The sequence below is a fragment of the Setaria italica genome, chromosome VI (assembly GCF_000263155.2).
Source record: "Setaria italica strain Yugu1 chromosome VI, Setaria_italica_v2.0, whole genome shotgun sequence".
In the NCBI taxonomy this organism is placed as follows: domain Eukaryota; kingdom Viridiplantae; phylum Streptophyta; class Magnoliopsida; order Poales; family Poaceae; genus Setaria; species Setaria italica.
The window spans coordinates 27,534,734-27,562,067 of record NC_028455.1 but is presented as its reverse complement, the minus strand read 5'-3'; the positions used below and the strand labels follow the sequence as shown (position 1 = coordinate 27,562,067).

General features: G+C 46.0%; 3 protein-coding genes and 1 long non-coding RNA gene across 7 annotated transcripts; 2 read left to right on the top strand and 2 right to left on the bottom strand.

Moving 5' to 3' along the window:
• Positions 1-2,165: 2,165 nt before the first annotated feature.
• On the top strand, positions 2,166-4,048 carry LOC101772888 (cytochrome P450 71A1-like). Its single transcript, XM_004974665.4, is given in 3 exon segments — positions 2,166-2,371; positions 2,373-3,176; positions 3,281-4,048. Coding segments are annotated over 3 exon segments (1,626 nt in total). The 5' UTR covers positions 2,166-2,173; the 3' UTR covers positions 3,905-4,048.
• A 2,085-nt stretch (positions 4,049-6,133) lies between these two features.
• Positions 6,134-9,085, top strand: LOC105914528. 3 transcript variants are annotated; one of them, XR_001164288.3, is made up of 3 exons: positions 6,134-6,586; positions 6,672-7,843; positions 8,713-9,085. It is a non-coding gene; the product is annotated as an uncharacterized LOC105914528 (long non-coding RNA). The 3 variants fall into 3 exon arrangements; XR_002678098.1 differs by having other exon boundaries at positions 6,135-6,586; positions 6,672-6,753; positions 7,444-9,085; XR_002678097.1 differs by having other exon boundaries at positions 6,136-6,586; positions 6,672-9,085.
• Positions 9,086-12,947: 3,862 nt separating this feature from the next.
• On the bottom strand, positions 12,948-15,854 carry LOC101758702 (probable ubiquitin receptor RAD23). The gene is made up of 4 exons (XM_004973433.3): positions 15,227-15,854; positions 14,266-14,427; positions 13,864-14,014; positions 12,948-13,779 (listed from the first exon to the last, which is right to left on the bottom strand). Exons 1-4 carry the CDS (start codon positions 15,230-15,232, stop codon positions 13,775-13,777), a joined length of 324 nt encoding a protein of 107 aa, XP_004973490.1. The 5' UTR covers positions 15,233-15,854; the 3' UTR covers positions 12,948-13,774.
• A 493-nt stretch (positions 15,855-16,347) lies between these two features.
• LOC101758013 (protein FLX-like 3) lies at positions 16,348-19,861 on the bottom strand. 2 transcript variants are annotated; one of them, XM_004973431.3, is made up of 5 exons: positions 19,705-19,861; positions 18,597-18,796; positions 17,413-17,937; positions 17,097-17,230; positions 16,348-17,018 (listed from the first exon to the last, which is right to left on the bottom strand). In XM_004973431.3, exons 3-5 carry the CDS (start codon positions 17,928-17,930, stop codon positions 16,867-16,869), a joined length of 804 nt encoding a protein of 267 aa, XP_004973488.1. In that variant the 5' UTR covers positions 17,931-17,937; positions 18,597-18,796; positions 19,705-19,861; the 3' UTR covers positions 16,348-16,866. The 2 variants fall into 2 exon arrangements, with proteins under 2 accessions (XP_004973488.1, XP_004973489.1); XM_004973432.3 differs by lacking the exon at positions 18,597-18,796 and having other exon boundaries at positions 19,705-19,856.
• Between the last annotated feature and the right edge of the window lie 7,473 nt (positions 19,862-27,334).

Below are 27,334 nucleotides of genomic sequence, written 5' to 3'. Positions count from 1 at the left end.
TGCTGCATTTATGTACGGTGGCCAGTCTACTGGGCTAGGATCACTAAGTAGAGAACTCACCTTCCATCCACCCCTTTTATCCCGATTTAAAGTTGGCCCGGGATAAAAGATTAACCAACCGGGACTAAACCACCCCCCTGGTGAGGGACTCACCAACCGGGACTAAAGAACCCCTTTAATCCCGATTGTAAAGACTAGTCATTAATCCTGGTTGGAAACACCAACCGGAATAAAAGGGGCCCTTTAGTCCCATTGATCCCGGTTGGTGTTTCCAACCGGGATAAAATGGAAGCCCTTTAGTCCCGGTTGGTGTTTCCAACCGGAATAAAAAGTTCCTACCCTCATTTTCCGTGCACCCCTCCAATTCCTTTCTCTCTTACGCGCGTTACCCTCCAATTCCCCTCCAAGCTTCCTTATATCTTCCTTCCTTATCTCTTTCTTCCTCTCTCACACGCGTTTACTGGCAGGCCTCAGGCCTCACTGGCGCCGCCACCCCTCCCTAGCCTTCCTACCGGCCGGTGCCGCCACTCCCTCCCGACGCCGCCACCCCCCTCACCCTCACTCCTAGCGCCGCCGCTCCCCCTCACCCTTACTCCCGGCGCTACCGCCGCCCCTCCCCTCCCTCCCGGCCGCCGCCGTCACCCCCTCACCCTCCCTACCGGCCGGCGCCGCCACCCCCTCCCCTCCCTCCCGGTGCTACCGCCCCCTCTGCTGCCCTCCCCTTCCCCCTCTGCTCGCCTCTCACTGCCAATGAGGAGCAGCAGCGGGGCGAGGTGCAGGGCAGCGCAGTAAGAGGTGGCCGGTCGGTGGCGAGCTCGGTGGCCAAGTCAATGTAGTTGTTGTGGTGAGTTCTTGCAGTTTTTGGTTGCAGGCGGCAGCGGCGCGCAAGGAGCAGCAGTAAGAGGTGCGGTGGCGGCAAGCTCGATGCAGTGTAAGTGTTGTTGTGTGAGTTTTTGCAGGTGGCGGCGGTGGGCGAGGAGCGGCGGGTGGATGTGGCGGAGGAGGAGGAGGCCAGAGCAGGCGCACCGGCACGGGCGAGCGAGGCCAGAGCAGGCGTGCCGGCGCGGGGTGCGGGCGGCGGCGGGACGGGGGCTCGGCGGCGGCGCACGGAGAGAGGGCACGGGCGAGTGAGGCCGGAGCAGGCGCGCCGGTGCGGGGTGCGGGCGGCAGGGGAACGGTGCTCAGCGGCGGCGGGACAGTGCTCAACGGCGGCGCACGGAGGCCGGCGGTGCGGGAGCCGAGGCGGGCCTCCGCCCGCTAGTGCTTTTTTTTATTTCTTTGGAAAACTCTTTTATCCCGGTTGGTAACTAACCGGGATAAACGGATCTTTAGTCCCGGTTGAGTGACCTGGGATAAAAGATCCCCCTTTTGTCTCGATTGTTTTATTCCGGATGATTTTTTGGGAGATTTGCTCCCTACCAACTGGGATTGAAGGCGAGTTCTCTACTAGTGGATGTAGAGGGACAATAGAATCATGTGAAATATGTGATTTTTTCATAATGACATCCGTCTTGAAATCTTGATATAGAATATGTATCAAAACATTCATAACCCATTTTAAAAAAAATTACATTTAAAACTAACAAAACCCTGACCAAATTGTCATCAATCGGTCGTGTGAATTACAAACTTACCGTTGGAACTAAAATCAAGTTGTCTCCTCAAAATTTGGCTAAAGATTAATTTCTAAACTCAGAATAAAATGGCTTAAATAATTTTCTGCTAGTATTAGTTTATGCATTAGAGTAAAATCTAAACTAAAATACACAATAATATTGATAACATAGAAATTCACAAATAAATAAAAGTAAACTGCAAGTTATGAGCATGCAAATAAGTTCCAGCCGAAATTACCCAGAATTGAGTTATTTTTGTACATTGGAAATTAGCTGAGACCAAATCACATACTTATTACTCAGGATTCAGTAATTTGAAGTAAAATGAAGAACAAATAAATGCATGCTTAGCTTGGTCAAAAAAAATATAAAATAAGCTGGGACCAAATATATCACATTCTTATTTTTTCCCCAATCCAAAAATGAGAACAAATTATGTTTTTTTATAATTGCAAAGACGTCCAGGTGCCTGCATGATAATTGATATATAACCTGTATAAATAGAGCCACCGGTGGTGTGTATTGCTATGCAGTGTGCACAACTAATAACCTGCCAAATGGAGAACACAACAGCAACCAGCATGACGCCACCATCGCCGCTCCCATATACTAACACGCTCATGCACACCAAGTTCCTCCTCGTGCTCCTTCCCGTCATCTCATCCGTGTTGTTGCTACTCGGTGCACGTCGCGGCAAGAAATGGCCGGCGGTGGTCGGCAATGGCAACCGCCTGCCGCCCTCTCCGTGGAGACTCCCCCGTCATCGGCAACCTCCACCAGCTCGGCCGCCTCCCTCACCGCTCGCTGCGCGCGCTCGCCGCGTCGCACGGCCCCGTCATGCTCCTCCGCCTCGGGCAGGTGCCCGCCGTCGTCGTCTCATCGGCGGACGCCGCGCGGGAGGTGATGCAGGCGCAGGACCACGTGTTCGCCAGCCGGCCCTCGCTCACCATCCCGAGGAGGCTCCTGTACGGCTGCACCGACATCGCCTTCGCGCCACACGGGCCCTACTGGCGCGGCGCGCGCAAGATGAGCGTGCGCCACCTCTTGAGCCCGGCGAGGGTGCGCGCCTGCCGCGCCGTCCGGGAGCAGGAGGTGGCGGCGCTGGTCCGGAGAGTCGCCGAGCACGGCGCCGGCGTCGTGCGGCTTAGCGAGCTCCTGAACGGCTTCGCCAAGGACGTCGCCGGCAGGATCGTGCTCGGGGTGCGCGCCGCCGGCGACAGCGGGTGGCGCGCCAGGGTGGACGCGCTGCTGGAGGAGAGCAACGCGCTGCTCGCCGCGTTCCATGTCGGCGACTACGTTCCGTGGCTCTCGTGGGTCAGCGCCGTCGACGGCACCGACGCCAGGGTGCGGAGGGCATTCCAGAGGATCGACCGGATCCTCGACGAGATCGTGGACGCCGCCGCGGCAACGGGCGGCGAGATCTCACCGTCTTCAGCGGTAGAAGAAGCGGATGGCGAGGCATTCATCCACGTGTTGCTGTCGCTCCAGCAGAAGGACGACGAAGCTCCTGGGACAGCGGAGTGGCGCCTCACCAGGGACAACGTCAAGGCTCTCTTAGAGGTACGTGCGACACGTCACACACGTAGACGACCGATCAAGCATGGTTAGTTGGACACGCTCTGCCTAATTAGCAGATCATCATGAGTCTTTGAATAATGGCGCAGGACTTGTTCGGCGCCGGGACAGAGGCAACGATCATCGTCTTGGAGTGGGCCATGGCGGAGCTGCTCCGGAACAAGGAAGCCATGCACAAGCTGCAACTCGAGGTGAGACGACAAGCTCGGACCACCAGCAACCATAGCAACCTGATCAGGGAGCAAGACCTGCCGGGAATGGAGTACCTGAGGGCCGTGATCAAGGAGACGATGCGCCTGCACACGCCGGGTCCCCTGCTGCTCCCGCACAAGTCGATGGAGGCCACCCGGCTCGGCGGCGGCCGGTACGACGTCCCCAGCGGCACCACGGTGATCGTGAACGCGTGGGCCATCGGCAGGGACCCGTCGGCGTGGGAGTCGCCGGAGGAGTTCCGGCCGGAGAGGTTCGTCGGCAGTGCGGTGGACTTCCGGGGCCGGCACTTCCAGCTGATCCCGTTCGGCGCCGGGCGGCGGATGTGCCCCGGGGTGAACCTCGCCATGGCCGTCGTGGAGCTCGCGCTCGCCAACCTCGTGGCGCGGTTCGACTGGGCGCTGCCGGACGGCGAGCCGGTGATGGACATGGAGGAGACGCCCGGGTGCACGTCGTGGAAGAGGGCCCCGCTCCGCGCCGTTGCCACGCAGCACTATTGTTAATTGCTGTGGTTTTTTTCCTGATCGATCAACACGTGTTCAAGTCAGCTTCGAGTACCATCTACTATCACCAAGTCGTTAGAGAGGAAAGTTTTCAGATCGTGGAAGTCGTGCTGGTCACTAAAAAGTACTACCTCCGTTCTTAAATAAATGATACCATTAACTTTTTTCATTTGTTTGACCATTCATCTTTTCTACAAATATTTTTTCTAATAGATAAACTTACAAATTAAATCTAAAGTATATTTGATAATAGACATAATGATACACATTTTACTTTAGTTAACTAACTCGTTCAATAGATATTGATGGTCAAAGTTGGAATAAAAGTTAACGGCGTCATCTATTTAAGAACGGAGAGAGTACAAGAACAACTTTCTGAACCAGTTCAAACCAAACTTTCAGTTAGTTTTCAGTAACATACATATCTCCTAAATGTAAATTTCAACTCATTCCCATTCCATACATTTAGAATCATCTCCTCCTTTGCAAAGTAACGATATTAAGAAGTTCCCACGTACCGCTGTATATTCAACTTTGTGCTTTTACCTTAGTGCAGAGGAGCTCTTATGTTTTGGGTGCAAAATTTCTCATTCGGCCTCACGTGACTATGCCATTGTCATTTTATATAGAGTAAAACGCATCGGAGGTCCATCAACCGGTAAGGAGGTGTCGCTTAGATCCACATGCATTTCTAGATCCATGAACTTTTTAAGTTGTGCCAAATAGATCCATACTCCTCCACGTATGCTTAACATGACATGCTGACCGGGCATCTTCTCTCTCATCCCTCCACCCTCCTTTCTCCCATGATTTCTGGTTGGGACATTTCATCGAGCAGGTTGTGGGCAATGTGAACTCCGACGGATGAACGGGGCTGCCTGCATTATTCGCTCTGCCACTCGGTCCCATGGCCACATGGCCTGCTCGAGCACGAGTGGAGAGGAGCTTCCCCGTGGCGAATTGCTCGCCTACAACAACTGCAGACTCCAGGCGGCTGGTGGAGCTGGAGACGCCGTGGAGTGGTGAAGCTCCAGCCAGGAACTGTCGAAGCTATGTTCGGCAACAGCGCTGGTGGGATCGTAGGAGGACAAGATTATTAGCAATAGTGGAGGCAGCAGCTTGGGGCTCAAGATTGATGACGACATCAGGGCCTATTCAGCCAACGTGATCTCGAGGACGTGCTTTGGGAGCAAGTACGTGAGATGCAGTCTGAATTTTCTCCCGATGAGGCTCCACCAGCACTCCGGCAGGTGCGCAAGCTGGTACTGGACATCGTGAGGGAGAGCAGGGACGACGACAAGAACCTACGCAGAACGGCGAGCTCTTGCGGCGACTGCAGTGTGGCTGCGGACATCGTTGACAACTGCAAGAACATCGGCGGCGAGCGCTTGCCGGCGGGCGTGTGCAAGGAGAGCTTGGCGAGCGCACGTCCGCAGTTGCAGCCGCACGGGTACCTGCCCTGCAGCGCCAACGCGCGCACTCGCCTCGGCCAGGCCTTCGCGAAGCCCATGCCGGGGACAGCTCCCCTCCCGTTCTACTTTTATGCATTTTCTCAGCACTATTATCTTACTTTAGTTTGCAATTTTATAGCTTTGTTAAACTTGGAGCCGCTCACCTCGCACTCACCTCGCAGATCGTGGTGATCCTAAGATCCTTGAACTCGAGAGATCCATCTTGGTGTAGGGTTCTTGCTTGGGCTCTTGTGCGCTCCATATCACATATGATATCCTGTGACCTATCATCTCGGTGATTCTTTGGATCAAGGTCGTTGACATGTCTTGCTAATGTTTTCTGAAAAATTAGTTCAGTGCGATCTGCTAAGTGCTAGTAACTCACAACAGCACATCATGGTGTATATGAATGATTTGACTGGCTCTTATTTAGTCTGCTTGCTGCATACGACAGGATGATATATCTTTCCTGTTACTCTGCTTTTAGCTTTTAGCGGTTCGGTGATTCTCAAAAGGGTTTACGAAGTCAGGTAGAGCTTCCTAATTTTAAGGTCCATGGTATCTTATGCTTATTGCCACCACTTTGCTTAGTTTTGGGGGTTATGCTGTTTCCTTCCCTTCAAAATTTCTCCATGTTTTGGAGTGTTTAATTAAATTTCTATTTCTATAAATTTTTGGAAGTTATTTTTGTATAGTTCTAGGTATTGGTTTTTTTTTCTTATTTTTTAATGGTAAAGACTGTGTTTCAGCCGGCTGTATTCTTGTTTATCGGGACAGCCGGCACTATCCACCATTCATCCATGACGGGCGGGTGGAGAGCGTCTACGTCTCACCGATGCCCGTGGCGACTGGCGACGGCGGCGGCATGTGGTGCGGCAGGCATCAGCCGCGCGGCGCGGAGGGGGCGGAGGATCCACTGCAACGGCAACTCCTCCCAAGCGGTCAGTGGCGAGCCGTGCGTCGTCCCCTAACCCTACCTCTCACTACGGCGCGGATCTCCCTCGGCGGTGCCACCGCAGCCGAGACGGTCTTCGCGCTACCAATCTCAGCTAGGTTTGGGGATATCCTCCAGCCATGATGTCGAAGAGAGCCGCGGCAGAGGCAGCAACCGGATGCTCAGCCCCCGTGGGAGCCATGGAGCTCATCCCCTTCCAGCCGGCGGCCGGTGCTCTCGGCGAGGCTATTGCCTACCCTACTGCTGGCCGTCGGGCACCACTATCCTTTATCCTAGGTATACATCTCTCTCCGACTGGTTTGATTTGGTCCCCATCTATATCATACTAATTTCCCCTAATTTGATTTGGTCCCTATTCTAGGGTTTGGGTTGGGATCTATTCCGTTGATGACTGCGGATTTACCATAAACCCACAGCACCATCCGCTGCCTCCTAGCTCGCAGGTGATTCCTCTTCTAGGTCAAATAGCCCATAGCTTTTCTACTACTCTAATCCTGTTTAGCCTCTCCCCTATTAGCACTGAATAGGTATTGCAAAGCTCTGCCAATTCGATTACAAGCTTAAGTTATTTAAATGTGTGAGGCGTGGTGAGGTTAGAAATTTGATGCATGTGGCAGAACAAGGTCGACATATACTTGCAGATCACTTTTTTATTCCTTTATACTCTAATAGGTAGACTTTTGCTCTAATTTGTGCTTGCTCTATACTAATAAGAGGGTTGATAAACTAACAGAGTAGGGTGCACTAGTTTAGTAAGTATGGAACCTAAGCAAACTGATTAGCTTCTAGCGCGTCCGGCAAAGAATTCTTTGCCATGCCTCAGTTTAGGATTTGATACTTGAGGTGTGCTCAAGTGCTTTATTCCCTATTTCTTGCGATTTCAGTTGATGGTGGTTTACTTAAAGTAGTGGTTGTATATAAAATCAAATTGTACTGCTTCTCTAGTTCATGTGGTTTTTAATTCATTTGCACCTCATGAACTGTTTGTAAAGTAGCTCGAGGCCTGATGGGTACTGGCCTATCAGCCTATGTTGTATAGATTGCAAGTTGTAATATAGGTGGCTATGTGCTGATCAAGAATTAGAGCAGTGCTTCAGTTGCGACTAGTTACTAGTTGCCTACTGTCCTTACAGGATACCTGTGGCTATACGTGGCTGTTGTGCCAAAATTCCATCTTGGTGATAACTGAAGGGTACATATTGCCTACTGTCCTTGTTTACAGTCGAGTTAAGTTCAGGGTCTTGCATTTTTTTCTGGCCTAATTTCTATATCGGTTGTCCTTTGTAAGCAATTTATTATACTAAATGAACAAGTAATTTATTCATTTTGTGTAGCATTTTCTGATTTTTCAGCTTTTTCCCATACTGTTGGTATTTGATTCAGCCATAAGATTCTTTAATTCTGTCAAGATTGGCATCACGATATATTACTTACGGTGTTCGTCTAAAGTTCAGAACATAGTAGTGTTTTTTCACAAACTAGCAGTAACCATGGAGGACGTCAGTGTGCTTCTTTATTAACAAAAGCTAGCAGGTAACTTGCTGGAAGTGCTTTGTTCACAAATAGATGTTATAACTATGGATTTATTAGCAGTAACCATGGATTTATTAGCATTTCTGTGTGCATGATTTAAACAGTTTTGTGTTCCAATTTAGCATTTTAACAAATTTAATAGGCATTTAAATGCTATCCAGATAGCATTTTAAATCTTCACATCAAGCATTTTTGTGTTGTTCCATTTGAAAGGGGAAAGTGTTGAGTGAATACACAAGATGTATTTTGAATATTGTTGGATATACATTCTTTATGATTTTCATGTTTCACTTTGCTCACCATCTTTCTGTGTGGTTAATTTTCCTATAGCCTTTGAACACACTGCATGTCTATTGAGTCCTCACCCCTGCTCGTGCAACTCATGTGTAGGTTATGCTAAATAAATAAAAAAATAGTTTAGCATTTTTTTTAGTTCTGGTATAGTAAGAGAATGAAATTTTCACATCCTGATTTTTTATTTCAGTTTTATAATTGATACCATTAACTTGCTTTATCTCTAGCCTAACAATCTAGCACTCTTCAGTAATTTTATAGCATCACAATGAGATCGTTCTTTTCTGTATGCTCTGTTAGTTTTCTCCTAGTTTTTCTCTTCAAGTTGCTACTGAATTAGGCAACACAATACACATAATATGGTTGTAAATTAGCAATAATACACATACGTTATGCATCCATTAAATGTGGTTACATCCAGGACCGTGACTATCCAGTAGGCAATTTTTACTTTTTCATCAGGCAATAATATGGGTACATCCAGGCAATGCAATATAATTCATTAGGCAATAATAGAATGTGTGCAGGTCACCAAAACAATGTAAAAATTTATTTTTCTTATTTTTACATCACAGGTTGCCAAATCAGAGCAGGAGAGGGAGAACCTAAAAATGATGTTCAGGTTATATGGTAGTCACTCCAGCCATTAGGAGGAAGGAAATACTATGTACCCTGAGTAATATTTTGTATTTTTCCCTCAATTTCGTGCGTATTATCAGTGAAAACATTGGTTGTAGCCGCTGTCGTCCAACTGGGCATTTCGTGTAAACCAGAGGGCAAAATGAATTCTAGGCCATCAACGTCTTCGTTCAGATTTGCATGGGCAAGGAGCACTTTTGCTTAGGATGGGAGTTGAATGATTTTTTTCTTATATTTATGAACGATAGTGCAACATGGATCCTAATTTTCTGCATCAGGTTGAATTTGTACAAGAGGGTATGTGTGATCCATAATTGTGCCATTATTTTACAATTTCTTTACTTCATTTTGTTCATCAGCTAACATGGGACGTCAGTACCTTGGTCCAATATAAACTGCTTCTGGCGGAGAACCTTGCGTGGGCCTGCTGGGAAGCAAGCTCCTCCCATGGCAACGCCCTCGACGTGAAGAAAGGCAGCAACAACAGTAATTTTTACCAAAAATGGAAATGAGACCACAACGGACCGTTGAGATTTCCAGAAAAGGGGTGGCTGTATGGCAGGCTTAAAATACAACCGGCTGTACGTTAGCCAGGTCATTTTTTTAATTCCTTCTGGCTTCTTACGTATCAGTACCATTCTGCCATAATCCATGTCTCCAGCCAAACCAACATAATCCACCGTGCCTTCCCAAACGTCTTAATTAAGAAAGAGATTCAAACCCAACTGTGGAAGGGGATTGGGTGGTGCGCGTGGTGTTGGTATTTCTTAACTCTACGAATAAATCCACGACCGCGTAGATATACCGCTCTAGTATTTCATCTGGACGTTCTAGTATTTCATCTGGAATTGTCCAAGGCATCGTTATTTATATTTTTCCAAAGAATAGTATTGGTATAATTTATATTTTCCCAAAGGATAGTATTGATATAAAAGAGTGTATCAGATACATATAAATGACAATATGAGTTATAGATCAAAGTTCATACAGGTGTGTAAGGAATCGGTGCTCGTAGTCTAAGAAGCTTAACCTATAGCTTCCACTATTTTGTATCAAAATATAAACTAGATCATGCTATCTAAACGTGCAATTAATAGTTGATAGAGTGTGAAACCCTCATCCCAAGACAAGTTTTGCAACCTATAGCCAATCCTATCAAGATACTACTATAGGAAAGTAAAGGCACATATGAAATACGGAAACGTAAGGAGGGGATGAGAGGAAGCAAACGCTTGACACAAGGATTTTTTTCGTGGTATCGGTAGGCACTAAGTCACCACTAGTTCATATTGTTGAAGCACTCACACAAGAGTATTGCTTCCTGGTCACCAAGTCTCTCCCAAGACACCCCTTGACTTGCCACAAAGGCTCGGTCACTAAGGCACACGTTAAGTTCCTCGGTCACCTTGATGCTGTTTCCAGTAAGGTGCTTCTTCAAGAAGGAAGGAGGTCTCCACGTCCCCCCACAAGGTCGTCGACGCCGCTTCACACCAAGTCGGAGGTCCGAAGACTTGCCGGCGAGCCACCAAGACTCTAAGGCGCTGGCACACCTCTTGTACAGCGGTGGTTCACTCTAGAATCTGATCACAAGGTTGGCACACCTTGCACTCACTCCTCTCTATGCCTATCTTAGCACTAATCACTCTCCTAAGCTTGCGCTAAGCCTTTGATGAATCACTTAAGCACTTTCGGTGGCTTGGATGTGTTCTTGATGAGTCTTGGTCTTCAATGCATCCCTAGACACTCCAACAACTTCAAATGGGCGAGTAGTGGGGGTATAAATAGCCCTAAGGGCTCAAAGAGCCGTTACTCCAACGGGCTAGTTAAAAAGTATACCACCGAATGTTCCGATGGTCTATTTTTGGCCTGCATCAGAACATCCGGTGCTACTAGCCGTTGGACTCCCCGTGCCCAAATTCCTCAGAAATTCATCCGACACTTTATCCGATATGCCCATCGGATCATCTGGTGAATACACTATTCAAATCACATAACCGTTGGATCCCCTAACATCATTGCTCCGAAGCTTGCTTCAATGGTATCGTCGGAACATCCGGTGCTGAAGATTCTTTTGATCAAAACCTTCTGTTAGGAACTAAAGAAAATATGTTTTGTCCGACGCTCCTTCTTGGCCTATCATTGGATCATCTGGTGCTTTGGGATTTCTTCACCTTTCAAGCCTGCTCCTTAGAATCCATCCGATGCTACTAGAAATGTGACCATCGGAACATCCCATGGTTGACTTACCTGAACTTCTTCGCAGTGTACCATTTACTCCGACGCTTGCTCCGATGCCTTCTATGGGGCCATCGGAACATCTAACAGTACTGATTTTCTTATGTCGAATACCGTGGCTTTCACACCGAAGATACCGTCTCTAGATTTTCTCTATCATTTGGATGCTGTAATACCATAGAATAACCCTAGATATCCTAAGTTGATCACTTAAATATCATAGCTTGGATACTCGGATACCATGATTTCAATTTTTTTTCTTAATTAAGAGGTGTTCTTAGCTAGTAGTCTCGGTTTTTTTTTCTAGAAACTATACTAAAGCAAGATAGATAAAGCTAGTTTGAGGGAAAATACATACGTATATAACCTAAAATGGAAAAGAGTATTCCCATCCAAATAGTCTTGGAACAGGTAATTTTATTGGAGACTCATGTCGGTGCGCCAGGACGGCCTGCACTTGCACAAGCCACTCCAATCCGCCACGTCCACCGAGCTGCTCATTAATTTCTCCCAAGCTGCCTCTTGTGATCTCCGTTTGATCCCTACTCTACCGATATAGCTACATGAATCCAAGAACTATAGCACAAAACGATGAGGAAGCTGGGTCCATCTAGACAAAAACCTACTTTCAACAATGTTCGGTATGCAGCAACAAATAACTTGCAAAAAACCAGGTTTGTCATCACTTGCAACTAACAACAGCTTTGCTTTTAAGGTCCGTGTACTTTGAGATATGCCCCACTAAAAGTCATGGAAGAGCTCATGCCCCTTTTTATCTAATTGAAGGAAAAAGTCTATTTTACTCTCCTCACCTATCAGCTTTGTCTATTTAACCCTATGTAAGGAAAATGGACCTAGTAAGGCTATTAGTGATTTTGGTGATTGTGTGTCAACACTAACCTATGAACTAACAACGTTTGCGAGTATACAAGATTTAGTCATATGGATGCAAGTGATGGACTTGGGAAATCAAACAACATGGAACAAAGGTCAAAAGGACATGTACAACACCCTAAAAGACTTTAAGGCAACCCAAGATATCATAGAAGAGAAGTTGGGACAAAGACACGCGAAGACTGGAAGAGAATCCTACTGGAATTACCACTAACGCAATCCATCCATTCATAAGGTGGTGACCAAGTATGGTCACCGAATCAGTCGGTGACAAGTAGGACAGTAGCAGAGCCAAGGCAATGGTCACCAAATCATACGGCGCGTAGAAGATCAAAGCTACCGAATCAGTCGGTGACAAAGATAACCAAGGCAGCATGCACTGTGACCACTGACTCATTCGGTGGGCACAAAGGATCACCACCGAATCAGTCGGTGTGATCGGCTCGACTCAGGATCGGCTCAAAATTAATTTTGTCTACTTTGGAGTGATTTTAGAGCCACACCGATTCATACGGTGGCTCAAGGAGTCTTCATGAAGGTGCCTTTTCCGGCGGGCCCCCCTCATCTTATTTTCGATCAACAGCCATAACAGTAGCGAGGAGATGTTTCTAGTTTGCACGATCAGGCTGTGTACGAGCATTTTCATTTTGTTACAAATAAGCTGCAACGCGCTGTTGCGATTTGCAATGTTATTTTAAGAAGACAAGGTATTTCAGGTTGCGCCACGAGAAGGGAGAGAGTCCTTCGTTAAAAAAAAAAATAGAGAGAGAGTCCTTCACAGCGTAACTCTAACGGGTACTATTTGCAAGAGCTTCATTAACATAACTGCAACAAGATTTTATTGCATCTTTTATTATTTTCACCCCCGCTCAAAACAAAATGCATTCATAACTCAACAAAGGCAAACATTTCAATAAGCATAAATCAGGAAAAATTCCAACATGTATTCAGAACAGATTTTCTAGTGTGTTATTCAGCACCAAAGCTTCTTCCCCCTAGAACGGCGGGGCCTCCGCATTCCTAATGCAGGTCTGCAACACAGTTAGAACCATCCGTTTCTCTTTACTCAGCAATCAGCATACAGCATACTACATCCAGAAACCAAGCACAGCACCAACTACCAAGCGTACCACACGATGATAAACTGCCTTTAGAACACCACAAACAAATAAGCATGTCGCCAAACTACAGCAACCTTTTAACTTTTAAGCCGTCTACTTCACTTGCAAACATTGCCAATGTGAGGTCATGATTGCCAAACCATACATCATAAGGAGTACCTTAACATTACAAAAGATCAACACACTATAGCAGTTCGTGTTGAAACACCTAACAGGCAGCATGCAATCTACTGAAACACAAGTTTGTCACCACACAAGCAACATGCCAACATGGTCAGTGGCTACAATGCAAAAGAAAACTAGAGGAGACCGTCTTCACTTCATTTGTTGATGCTGTCACTTGTTCTTGAGGATAAGTCCAAACAGGATTGCCACCATCAACCCAAGCAAACACAAGATAAACCCATACAACATCTTCTTGTCATAACCATCACTCCTGATCCTATTCTCCAAAGTAGAGCAGCTTGTCTGAGCAAGAAGAGTCCTCATGGTCAGTTCCCTCTCGAGCCTCTCCTTCTCCATGATGAGGTTCTCCTTCTGCCTGGCCCAGTCTTCCTTCTCACTCATCAAAGCTTCTTTCTCTTCATACATCTCATTCCTTAGCTGAATTTCCGCCAACAGATCAACCTGGAGATCATCAGCCTTCTTCTTGAAATTGTCAACAACTTCCCAAATGTTTGCAGCAACCTCCTGGAACATTGCCAGACACTTGTCGTCCTTCCACTCAATGAAATCACACATGTTTGACTTACCCTGCAAAACATAACAAATGAACCAATATCAAATTAGGAAATGTGCATCTACTATATGGTAAGGTACAAAATGAGGAAGAATTACCTAAGCGGGCAACCAAGATAGTGTTCTTGCCATCCCAACATAAGAGGCGCCTTGGACGCTTTCCATGGCAGCACCTCTCATCGGTTTCACGATCAATACCACCCCATTCCTTAGTCTCCATTCCTTCAGGGATGTAACTAGAGGAAACACTCTACATTGTACAGACATGAGTCAAATTGCAAGACCAACATACTCACAGCAACAAAATTAAACCCAAATCCCAACCACTCCAATCCTGTCCCAATCCCTAATGTGTACAAATCAATGGAATTTCACCTGCATCTAACTGATAGTAGCAGGAGTATATCAAAATGTGATATATGTATTTGAGGATATCTTTTATAGCAAGTCAACACAAAGTTTTAAGCTATCTGCTACAAGTTCATTGAACATAAAGCATACCTTGCACAGCGCTATAATGATGAAGTCATTCTCCAGAACTTTGTTCTCTTCAAGTGTCGTCTCATCTTTTAGAACTTTCCCTTGATGAATAAACACCTGTCCGTCAGCTGGGTGGACATTCTGCCCTTGTGTGGTCTCAATGAGCTTTTTAATATCAGCAACCTAGAAAGTACATTCTAGTCACTTGTCAGTCACAATTTTGCATCTATATTAAGTCAATAAGAATCAGGGTTCAAAATTGCAGAAAACATCATTTTGTCCTAGTGAGAAAATATACAGGACTTAAACTATATAGATGAAGCTAGTGTTACAGTCCCTAATCCAAAGCTCGATTTAAGTAAAACTTCCTAACCCCCTCAACAGGTGCAGTACAACAGCATCTGCAATGATACCTCTACACGCGAGACTTTTTCACTTTGACAGTCATTTATTACAGCCTACTCATACATGAGTCGGTAAACCAGATACACAAACAAGACTGCTAACAGCAAAGAGTGATTGTCACCCACAACAACCAAGCCAGCCCATGCGGCCATGCCACCATACACAATCAAACAGTTGGCGCGCATTCAGTGGGACCAGCATCCCACCCCCAGAGTTTCGAAAGGAAAACGAGACATCAGGACCCAATCCACCCGCAAACCCTAGAAGGAATGGCGGCTTCTACAGCTAAACCGATCCGGTCACACATCTTCTGCCGGCTCTAATACCTAAAATGCTATAGCAGATTGGCACCAATTGTGCCCAAATCCCGCGACCCCATCCCGGGCCATGCAGGCGAAAAAACCCAAAACCGCCGACGAACCCTAAGCCCCTGCCACTCAAAACGTTCAATTAGCAGCGCCGGCAACGAGCAGATTCCGCACGGAGCCGCGAGATCAGCAGGAGGCGGGAAAAGCGCGGCGTACCGTGCTGGAGGACTCCACTTCGATCTCGAAGCTGGTGAGCGATTGATGGATACCTTCATGGCGGCGCGCTCGGCTCCGCCCGCTCCGTCCACCGCCGGGCTCGGGGATTCGAAGGATTTGGGAACGGGAAAGAGAGTTTCAGGAGGAAGAAACGGCTAATATAGGGATGGGGCGATTTGCCGATTGGAGAAGCTTCTCCGCCTTCTTGAAGGTGCCTTTTGGGGCTGGGCCTTCCTTGGTGGGGTTATTTTTGGAGAGGCCCTGATGGAGGATTTCTTGTGAAAGCTTGAACTTTTATCTCACTGCATGGACGGAGTGGCTAGGCGGCACTGTTTGGTGTGCTCTCGCAAAAGCTTTAAACCTGGACCTCCTAATTTTCTTTTACCATTGTAGTGTTTCACTGTTTTTACAGAATAAAAACTTGTGCAAGACAACATCAGTGGCTTTTGTGAGTTGTGAAGTTGGTGAATTTTCGTTAGACAACAAGCATTTTGTTTCTTGTTTGCAAGTAGTGAGGAGATGGCAATTGCATGCACGATCAGGCTGTGTACGAGCATTTTTCGTTACAAGGCATTGCTACAAATAAGCTGCAACGGATTATGCTGTGATTTGTAACGTTAATTTTCAGAAGGTAAGGTATTTCAGATTATGCTGCAAAAATTCCCAACATATACCTACACTTGTGTTTTGAAAAGTTCACAGCGCAACGAGAAGGGGAAGAGTCCATCACAACACAGCTCTTAACGGGTACTATTTGCAAGAGATTTGATAACGTAATTGCAACATTTTTTTATCGCAGCTTTTATTATTCCTGTCCCCGCTCAAAACAGAATGCATTCATAACTCAAAGGCAAACATTTCAATCACCATAAATCGGGACAAAATTTCAACATGTATTCAGAGCAGATTTTCTAGAGTGGCATTCAGCACCAGAGCTTCTTCCGCCGAGAACAGCTGGGCCTCTTTCTGTAACACAGTTAGAAACATCTGTTTCTCTTTACACAGCAATCAGCATACTGCATCCAGAAAACAAACTACGGCAGTACAGCACCAACTACCAAGCGTACCACACGACGATAAACTGCCTTTAGAACTCCCCAAAACGAATAAACCATTGCATGCTGCCAAGTTACATCAACGGAAGAGCCCAACGACAAGCAATACTAAAAAAATATAAGTTCAAAATAGCTGTTCAGATACGGGAATTATGAACATTACGAAGCAGAACACCTCATTTGCCCTCCTTAGTAATGTATTGCAATTGACAGACCTCCCTGGTAAGAGAGTGTTGAGTTCAGGAAACGGCTCATTACACCACTCATTTGCAGATTTTGCACATGAACAAATCCTATTGACTTTAGCAATGCAGAAGAAGCAACTCCAGAGACACCAACTGATGCCACTGTGTCAGTACCTTCTATGTGATTTGCAACAAACAAGGTGCAGATTACCTGTTTTCCCTTTATTGCAGTGAACTACTGCTTACGGGCATATGTTTTCTTATGAGCCTGGATTATATTTTCTGACCTAATGGAAGGTACCAAGATAACCTGAGCTTGTATAGTGCTGTGTACTGGCCAGAAAAGATTGCACAAGTCTTACCATATCACGAAGCTTAGTCAAAGTACTCAGAACCTAACTGCACTAATGAAGAAAGGGAACTGTCCAGGAGAGACTACAGTCAGAAGCCCAATTACGGGTGTGGATAACCATGGAGGTCATGCGATCCCCAAGGCCCAGTGCCATAGCGACTCCCAATCGAAGAATAGCCACCATCATACATGCCTTGCAAACCCATCCCAGGAGTTGACACAGGTGCGCCATAAGTTCCATGACTGCTGAAACCTAAGAGTAGACCACTTTATAGGATAAACTTTGCAATTATTTCACTAATGTGCATGCAAGTGGGTAAAAGAAACTTACTAGGTGCCCTTCTTTTTGCAATATCAGCCCTCAGCTTCTCAGCCTCCTGAGCCATAGCTACAAGATCCTTCTCCATTGCTTGCACCTGTGCTGTCAGTTCTGGCTTTGCATTCTTCTCATACTCAAGTGCTGCCCTGTGATGATATATTATTATTAGTTAGCAGCTCTTCTACGCAGCAAGATTATAAAAGACAAAGCAAAGCAGAGACTCTGAACTAAAGAGCCCCTTGGAGGCAGCAACCAAAGTGATCCATCAAGAATATCAACAGGATGCATCCATTCTGGAAGAATGACAAAACGATAAAATGCTCAATACCTAGCCTGAATCAGTTCTTGCCGCAGAGCATCACGCTCGGCTATCATAGCAGGTATCTTCTGGCTTTCAGATTTATGATGCTCAAGCTCTTTTAATAGACCCTGAACCTTTGCAGCCAGCTCTTGCCTCAAAGACTGTAGTTTACCTGCTTCAGATCGCAGATGCAAAGCATCTTGCCTAAGGGGTTCTAAGGCACGTAGCTCAGCTTCCAGCTTCAGATTCCTCTGAGTTAGCTCCCTTGATTCAAGTTCTTTGTCTGCCCGGAGCTTAGGTACAGCCTGACTTGAGGCATGGAGATCTTCTTTCATATGAGGTATGGTTTGCCTGAGACCAACGATTTCATCTGCCAGACGCTGATTTTCTTCACGGATTCTGCGCATCTCAGCACGACGACTAGACAATTCCTCCTCCAAGCGACGTGGAGAGACAACCCTTGTTCGTGCAAGGGGAGGAGGTGGAGCATCACGATATCCTCGAGGCTCCTCATAGTGGCGGGGTACACGGTGTCTTCCTGCCATTTATAGCCTAATGAAGAAGAATAAGAATAAAATAATTAATCAAATATAACTCAAGAAAACATATTGTGCATGCTGTGTGACAATGTGAAAGATATAAATCCATGTGACCTTAGATGACAAAACAATACTAAAATTGAGTCATTTGGTAAATTTTACAGGAAATGACACTGGATTCCACATGACTTTTCACTTTTCAGGACATGTTCTTCTACATACTGTTAAGCGAAATCAATTTCTTCAGTAGTTCAGTTAGTTGATGAGATCTATCTTACAAAAAAGACTCTTTTTTTATGTATGTATCTTTGCATTTTAACATCTCGACAACACAAGCATATGAACATTCACAAGTTTGCAACAACCATGTTCATTCATATGATGGTGCTGGAAACGAAAAGTATATCAATGCTAGTAAAATCTCGGAGGGAAGGGGCGTATGGATATTAGTATGAACACAACACACACAAACAGTACCATAATAAAGCATTGCTATGGGTGGCAACAACCCAGGCAGTGGGCCGGCCAGCCAGGGAGGCACAGCAGCCCATGCGGCAGCAGAGGATTGGATTAGAGGGTGTTAGAATAGAGTAGTGTCAGCCAGCTCTATATAAACACACAGTGGAATCAATCAAGAAAGAAGAAATTAGTTCCCCTCTATCTCTCTGTTACCTCTCACGTGCCTCCAGGGAGACAAGGCCTCAGGCCTCACCACCCGTCGAGTGAACCAACTCTGCTCATAACAGCATTCTTTTAGGAAAAAAAACTCGACAGGAGTAGACCACACCCCCGCTTTGAATTAAGATGTAGGGCTCAAACCCGGGTCTCCAGACTGAGAGCAAGCTCCCGTGACCAGTCGCCCGCGAGAGCACCTGCAACAGCATTCATTTAGGGAAATACCATAATAAGAATTCAAAATATTAGAGCCACTGAATGGGAAAGTTCATTATGTTTTACACAATACACTTATCAAGGCTCCTAAAGAATGTCATTTGAGCACTTCTCTTTACAAATGTCATTTAAGAAGCAATCAAAACCTACACGATTTCACCTTATCAGTTTCTCTGGGTATAAAACTGATAAAATTAACCAAAAAGTTTTACCAAAAATTTGAACAACATTGACTATTTGACTTGAGTTTTGGTTTATAAACAACTCCGTAAATTAACTGCTAGTATTTCTCATCAGACAAGAGACATACAGCTGATATGGCAAACTAATGAACTACTTGATCCTTCTTAAGCTGGAGGAATGAAGAAAAAGTAAACGATGTGTTCTTAAGCCGGAGCGGTGGACTGGTTAGGGCGTTAAACTCCGGGAGTCGTTGAAACTCCCGACCCAACCCGTGTTCGAAGCACGGCACCTTCTTAGAACAAAGCCAGGGGAGTCTCCTCCGGTGGTCGAGTTTTTAGCACAGTTGACACATATATACCCATCACTTTGTCTATTGCTAAAATTCTGGGGGCGAGCCAAGTTAGGGATTTCATCCTTCCTTTATTTCGAAATTTTTTAAAAAAACTATGCTCATAGCCAACAAAGAAACAGCGTTATGCATCGGTTCCCTGCCCTAGAACCTTCAAATGCAAAATTCTGGACCCGCAACCCTGTCCCACGGTTCTTAAATAAATCCTTCAGATAAGCAATCAAAGCTTTCTATGTAAAAAATCGAATTTAGTAGGTAAAGTCATGGTCAGATCCGAATACAAATACCCTAATTTAGGGGTTTGGGTGTTCGATTTCGCGCAGCAGGACGGGAAGGGAGGGGAATGGGCGGGCATACCTGCTCGTCGCCGGCGAAGCGCCCGTCGCCCGACGAAGAACTGCCGGGCAGCGCAACTCGCCCTGTCGTCGCCCCTAGGAAAGGAAGGCCGAGACAGACAGAGAATGAGAAAGAGATAGAGAGAGAGAGAGAGAGGGAGACAGAGAGAGGAGAGGAGAGCTGGAGAAGAGGCGTGGAGAAGAAAGCGTCGATAATCCACCGAACTTCTTCCTTTCTTTCGTGGGCCGGCCCACATCGCTGGGATTTTGTTTGTGAATGGCAGGACTTGATGTGGCGTTATTTACTTCTCCTCCTTCTTCTTCTTCTTTTCAATTTTTCAATTTATTTTTTATTTTATTCATCTTTTACTTTCTCTATTTATAACTGTCTCGACATTTCTCATCTCATGAGACTAGCTGAAAGTTTTTTTAAACAAAAATTGATTCAACATTTCTAGGAAATGGCCCAATGAAGAAAATATATTGGTTCAACTTTTTCAAGAGATGAAAAAATGTCGAGCATTCATTGTACACCATTCTTTTAATTCCAACAATTAATAATTTTATATATGTGTGTGTTTTTAAAATTTTGAATGCTTGGTTAAACATTTTGTGAAAAGTAGACAATTTTTAACATATGTTCAACATTTCGTGTTCAAAATATTGAAATGTTAAATTCCAAATGTTGAGATGATACATTTGAAATTTTGATTAATTTTACACCTATAAACATTTGACAAAATATAGGTCAATAATATAAAGTAGTTGGTTCAAAAATTTATGGGAACTAGTTGTTTCAGACCATTGATTTAAAAAATAAGAAATGCACATTAGATCTTATTTTGTTGAATTAATTACAAGCACCATCATGCTTCCATTGGTTCCTAAAATGGAGGCATGAATTAAGAGAAAAATACAGTTAAATTTTTGAGCTTCAATCAAAATACCCCACTAGGATCACTTATGGCATCCAATCTCAACGTGCCATGTGCCCATGCTCAATCAATGAGCTCTTGCACTGTCGAGAGTTTTCGATTTTTTGCTCGCATGCATATCGTGTTGTGGTCACGACACTTGCTAAAAAATAAAAAATCGTATCCAAAATAAGTCATAAAGTCACTTTTGTACAAAAGGAAAAGGGAAATTTTGCATCCAAACAATGTGTAATCATATGAATTTAAGAAAATATCGTGGAGCAAAGGAAAATGACCTAGTAATAATTCTATATAAAGGGGAGCCACTTTTGTTAGTTTCTCAACAAGTAGAGCAATCCATCGAGAACGCCCCTCCCATCCTACTCCTACCCCTTCCATATCCACTCCCTTCGAAAAAAATTCCATCATCTTCCACCGCTTGTTCTCCGCTCGTGATGGGAAATCTATCCCCACCTTGCCCTACAACCAGCTTCTGCCTCATTGGCGTTGCCTCCGACTCCGACGAGGACTGCCTCCTCTCTCCCTACCCTCCCCCCTTCCTCTCCACACCCTCTATGTTCGGATCCAAATATCCAAGCTCCCCCCAACACCCGCCTCCCCCAGCGGAGCGACGCCATCTCCGTCGGAATCGCCACCCACAATCTACCGCCACCGCTAACCACTACCTTGATGTTGGTGTTTCAGCCTGGCAATCTACCGAGGGGGTGCCCGAGGTAGAGTTTTGGTTAGTAGGGCTTGTCGAGATTAGGAACTCGAAGATAAATGTAGACACACAATTTAGATAGGTTCGGGTCGCTAGATTGCATAATACCCTACGTCATGTGTGTTGGTTGGACTAAATTGCTTTGGAGGAGATCCCTGCCTCACATTAGATTGTCGGGGGAAGGGTTACAGGTTGGTTGGTTACAAGAATACTAGTCGGATACGACCAGATGAGTTCTACACTCATTACAACGAGTACTTTCCTAATTCTCAACTAGTTCCTGTCTTTCCATGTAGATTATGCCATCCTGTGCTATAGTCTCCATGTCAGATGCGTCTCGGCGTACAGCCCCATATGTAGGACTGTCCAAACCTTCTGGTGGTCCCATAGATATATGCACGACAAACTCATGAGTACTTTTTAGTCAAATGTTGCAGTTCCGAGTAATTTTATAGACTTCATTGACTAGTTTTGGTGCTATTCAAGTACTTCATCTGGTTGAATCTTCAAAGGTACCTGAAAACTGCCACGCAGCTAGAATGTGCTCAAGTCTCATTGAACTCAGTCTCGTATCCTTCAATCATGGAAGTGTGATGAAAGTTGCACTCCATATGGAGTAGCCCTCGAGCCTTAGGTTGAATCAAAGAATCAGGCTGAGGGTCTGTAATTTGCACCACTTTCCCCTTAAAACCTGGAGAAAAAACTTTTTTATCGATGAACACGTGGCACACAACCCCCGAGCCTTTAGCTGACTAGTTTGGTGGGTATAACGGTCAACCTTTGGTCAACGTGACCATCTCTGGAAAGAGATCTAATCTCCTCCTCAAATAAAGGTAACTGCCAATTAGGTGTCTGAAATTTTAGGGATCCTTTAAATCGAAATCCCTTCATTTGCGTCGTTGTTACTGTGCCACTGTGATAAAAAAATGGAGGAAGTTATCCCTTCATTTGTGAAGCTTTTATGGGGCCTGGACATTCTAAGGTGAATCTTCAAAAGTGCCCGAAAACTGCCATACGGCTAGAATGTGATCAAGGCTAGCCAAGATCCTCTTGTGGATGTGTAGGCCCTGCTGAAAGCGTCGTCTCCATCTGTCAAGCCACTGCAATTGTTTGGTGAGCCCACACTGAAGTTGAGGAGATTGTCAAAGTAATCTTCTCGCCTTTTGAGTACTTATTGTAACTTTTTGTTGCTAAAGTTTTGTCTTGCGCAGGAAATCTTCTCATCTGGAACTTGGAGGGCCTGGCTCTAGGCCTATGACCAATGGCGGTAGCCTCTCAGTCCAGGACATTGCCCCGGCCCAAGCAAGTCCACACTTGGAAAATCAACCAGCAACGACAAGTAGTCCAGGTGCTGTGTCTTTTGTAGCAGCGTTGATGCAGAAAGTAATATCGTCATTGACCGATGTCGTGGTGCCAGCCCCCGAGCAACAAGTACTCGAGGAGACGGTGGCTACCGTGGACATAGCGGCTGTTTCTGTAGCCCCCGCGCAGCCGTTTAGGGGTGAAATAGCGACTACCTCTAGCATTGTGGCTGCAGATGTAACCCCCGAGCTAGAGATAAAAGTCGGGGCGGCGACAACCCATAGGATCATGGCCGTCAATTCATCTTCTGAACCTGGGACGTCTGCTGGTCTTGCCATGGTTCCTCATGCAAGCGCGGATGCTGATACTGGCAAGGCTAGAAGGATCACTCTGGAGGACATCCAGTTGATCAATGATCTGCTGCTGAACCCAGAGATAATAGCTAGTATCATGGAGATGCACCGTCATCTTGGTAACTATGCAGAGGTGAGTTGAGATTGCCTTGCTCTGTTGTCACAATATTTGCTAACTTGTACCGCGGTGATAATGCGAGTACTAATTTTTAGGTTCCAGGATATTATCAATTGCTCCCACCGCAAGTTAGAAATGCTCGGGGGGTATGGTGATACCATGCTCCGTGCTGAAGCACTGGATAAAGAGCTTGCCAAATAAAAACTGTACATCTCCCACTTGATGATGAAGCACGACAGCTCGACGGTGGCCTTCTGGAACCAGATTCAAGACCTGGAGGATGAAAAGGAGCGTCTTGTTGCTCGCAATAAGTTTCTCAATCACAAAATTGAAGGTAGTCTCTTCTCCTTTGATGTTTGTCGACTACTGATTGTATATCGATTCTTATTAACCCCATGCTGATGTTGCGCAAAATATAAGAAATTAGAACCAGAGTTTCAAGCATCAATTACCGATTGAAAAAATATCTTTTTATCGGGTGACAGATCAACACGACAAACTGGTGCTTCATGTTGAGAAGTCGGAGCATGATCTAGAGAAGGAGACGCATATGTGTAAGGATAGCGAGGTTGATCTGGTCAATTCCATGAAGACCATCCGAGAGCGCAAAGCTGAGCTGAAAGCTGCCAAACTCGCTCTGAAGGAGATACCTGAAGTGGCCCAGCTAATAGCGAACATGGTGGAGCCTCCAGTTGAAGGTGTAGAGCCCCATCCGCTATCTAAAGTACTCAAGGACGTGCCAGGCAAATTCACCAGGTACATTCAGAAGATGGCGAAGTCTATCTCCAAGCAACTACTGAGCTTCGTCAAGTCTTTCTATCCTCAAGCTGATCTGACTCCTGTTGCGGAAGGTATAGCAGAGGACTACTCTGACGAACTCTTCAAGCAGTACATGCAGGAGATGGACCCCATTATAGAAGAATTAGCCAATTATCCAGTCCTTGAGTAGTTCTGTATTAAAGAAAACATTAGTTCAGTCAGACAAAGTACTCAAAGAGCACCAAAACTACTCGGTGAGAATTTAAAAAGTACTCGAAGATTACTACATTTGACTATGAAGTGCTCGAGGGCTTGTTGGGATAGGTTCCCAGTACCCGCAAGGAAGGAATAAGACGGACTCCAACTAAGATTCCCCTGTAATCCTACTAGGACTTGTACCCTGTAATCCTAATAGAATCCTACCTTGTAACTGATTAGTAATCCCGTCCCCTGGAGTATATAAAGTAGGGCAGGAGTCTCTAGATAGGTAGGTCAAGACCTCATAGAACCACAACAGAGGATCAAATTCTCAATACCAAACAACACACAAGCGCAGGGTGCAATATACAACACCTCAAACAGGACATAGGGTATTACGCTACTTTGGCGGCTCGAACCTGTATAAATCCATGTCTTGTATCCTCGCTTTTACCATCAAGTTCCAGGTCCGGCGATCCCTCACCAACCAATCTACTATCTTAGGATACCCCTCGGTAGGTTACCGGGTATAAAACACAAACAACAGCTTCTAGACCGGTGGATATCTGGTCTCGCAATCTAACAACACGTCGCTTACGAAGTAGACATGCCTCTATACTTTGAATACATGGCATGGTTCCGGTCTTTCAACGACAATCGTCGTGCTGACAACGTGAGTAGTTGCGGTGATGTAAAGCAATAAATCTTCGTTGGGGTTTGACGCCGTGAGAACTGGTGGCTTTGATAGGAAGTCCTTCAATTGTTGTAGGGCTTGATCTGCCTCTTCGATCCACTGAAACTTGTTTTGCTGCTCTAGTAGTTTGAAGAAGGATAGGCCCCGTTCTTCAAGCCTTGAGATGAATCAGTTGAGCGCCGCCATGCATCTAGTCAGCTTCTGGACGTCTTTGATACCTGATGGGGCATGCATATCGGTGATGGTGGAGATCTTCTCTGGATTCGCCTCAATCCCCCAGTGATTGATTATGAAACCAAATAGTTTCTTGGACGGCACGCCAAAGACGCACTTTGTCAGGTTAAGCTTCCACCAGAATTCTCGTAGGCTGGTGAAGGTTTTCTTGTAGCTGCAATCAGGTCGTCGGGATTTCTAGTCTTTACGACCACGTCGTCCACATACACCTCCACGTTGCGGTGTAGCTGCTTCTTGAAGCATTACTGGATGGCCCGTTGATACGTCGCGCCTGTGTTCTTCAACCCGAAAGATATTGTTGTGTAGCAGAAAGCTCCGTATGGGGTGATGAACGCGGTCTTGATTTGGTCTTCCTCCTTGAGAGCTATCTGATGATACCCCTAGTAGCAATCGAAGAAACAAAGGAGGGCGCTTCCAGCTGTGGAGTCAATGACTTGATTAACCTAGGGAGCCCAAAAGGATCCGTTGGACAATTCTTGTTGAGGTCTGTGTAGTCGACACACATCCTCCACTCATTATTGTTTTTCTTTCGCACCAGGATGGGATTGGCAAGCCACTATGGATGATAGACTTCTTTTGTAAAGCCTGCCACAAGTAGTTTGGCCAGCTCTTCCTTGATAGCTTCCCTTTTGTCTTGGACGAATTATCGTAGGCGTTGCCTTTTTAGTGTAGCTTTTGGATTCACGTTGAGTGAGTACTCGATCAACTGCCTGGGCACCCCCAGCATATCTGCTGGTTTCCACATGAAGATATCTCGGTTGGCCCGGATCTAACGAGCGTGCTTTCCTATTTAGGATCCAGCTCTGTGCCAATTAGGGCTGTCTTGGAGATATCACCAGTCTCAAGGTCAATGGCTTTGATGCCTACTTTACTTGCCAGCTTGACCTTGGTTGCCCTTGACTTCTTTCCTGGAATCTCGAGCTTTGATGGAGACAACTTTTTGGATGTGGCGAAGACTTGCATCATCAAGTTTGGTACTTCAGTAGTTGCTGCTAGCTTTACAACTTCTGTGTCATAGTCGTACAACCTCTTCAGGTCTCCGCGTAGGGAGAGTACTCCGTTGGGTCCCAGCATCTTGAGTACTAAGTACACGTAGTGCGGGATGGTCATGAATTTGGCCAATGCTGGTGTTCCGAGGATGGCGTGGTATGATGTTTTGAAGTCCGCCACCTTGAACCAGATGTATTTTTTCCGGTTGTGTTCTTTGGTCCCAAAGGTAACTAGCAAAACCATCTATCTGAGGAGTACAGCCGCGTTGCCATGGACGATCCCATAGAATGGAGAATTCGTTAGGGTGAGCATATCGGTGATGTCGAGACCCATCCTCTTTAGTGTCTTGGCGAACAGGATGTTGAGACCGCTACTGCGTCGATGAGTACTTTTGTAAATCTGGAGCCAGTGACAACCGGGTCCAGGATGAGGGGATACCGTCCTGGGTCTGAGAAACTAGTCCATTGGTCCTTCCTGGAGAAGGTAATTGGCACCTCGGACCATTTGAGAAACGTTAGCGTCGTAGGTTCAATGGACATTATCTCACGAGGAGTGAGCTTCTGAGACCGCTTGGTTTGGTTCAATGAACATTATCTGCCCGACTACCTTCAGCTCCAGCTTGGTTTGGTTTGGCGCCTCCGAGTTGACTTGGTCTGGATGGATGGATTCGATGGCTACTGCCATGTTGACTTCATTGGGATGAGGAGCGTTGGACTGACTATATCGTATTCTGTTGATCAAGTTGTTCGTACGCGAGTTCCGCCAGTTCAACCAATTGTCTTATGTACTTGTTTTGAGGCATCGCGCGGATGATGAGATCAATAGACGTGACGGTAGCCAAAGGAGTACGATGGTGACATGTTTGAACTGCTTCAAAGGCATTATCAAGGTTCTGGATTGGTAGGTCCGCTGCAGGGCAGCGGCAGTGCTATGCTCTTACGGTGTTTCTTACTCGTCGTCAAGTATTTTGAGCTTCGGTCTCTTCTCCAACAACATTGGCGGTGAGTTCATCCTGCGAGACATCATCCGGGTGACGCTCATGTCGTAGGTTTCTGTCCCGTTGCTCTTTTTCTTTGTCCTCTTGTCCAGTAATAATGGTGAAGAGTTCTCGCTTTAGAGAGTGGCTTACCGAGATTGAAGTGATGACCTCCGTGGTACTGCCTTCCTCGTAGATGGACGACTGAGGAGCTCCCTCCTGGTACGGGAGAGTGTCGAGATAGGCGATGAAGCGCAAATCATCGTCTCTGGCAGGAGCGAGTGTGTGGCGGATCCACTTCGGATCTACTGGGTTAGACATGTTTTAGCCGCCTGATATGCGGCGCTCATGCCTAAGCCGAGTAAACACGAAGTGCCGTCGGATTTTCCT

What these genes read in the sequence shown, in the direction of transcription:
- LOC101758013 (XM_004973431.3), bottom strand. Translation starts at nt 17,930, where the DNA reads ATGGCAGGAAGACACCGTGTACCCCGCCACTATGAGGAGCCTCGAGGA. An exon ending in CAAGAACTGATTCAGGCTAG is followed by an intron (nt 17,231 to 17,412) that starts GTATTGAGCATT and finishes ATATCATCACAG; the next exon opens with GGCAGCACTTGAGTATGAGA. An exon ending in TGCAAAAAGAAGGGCACCTA is followed by an intron (nt 17,019 to 17,096) that starts GTAAGTTTCTTT and finishes GTCTACTCTTAG; the next exon opens with GTTTCAGCAGTCATGGAACT.
- LOC101758702 (XM_004973433.3), bottom strand. An exon ending in TCATTATAGCGCTGTGCAAG is followed by an intron (nt 14,015 to 14,265) that starts GTATGCTTTATG and finishes TGTACAATGTAG; the next exon opens with AGTGTTTCCTCTAGTTACAT.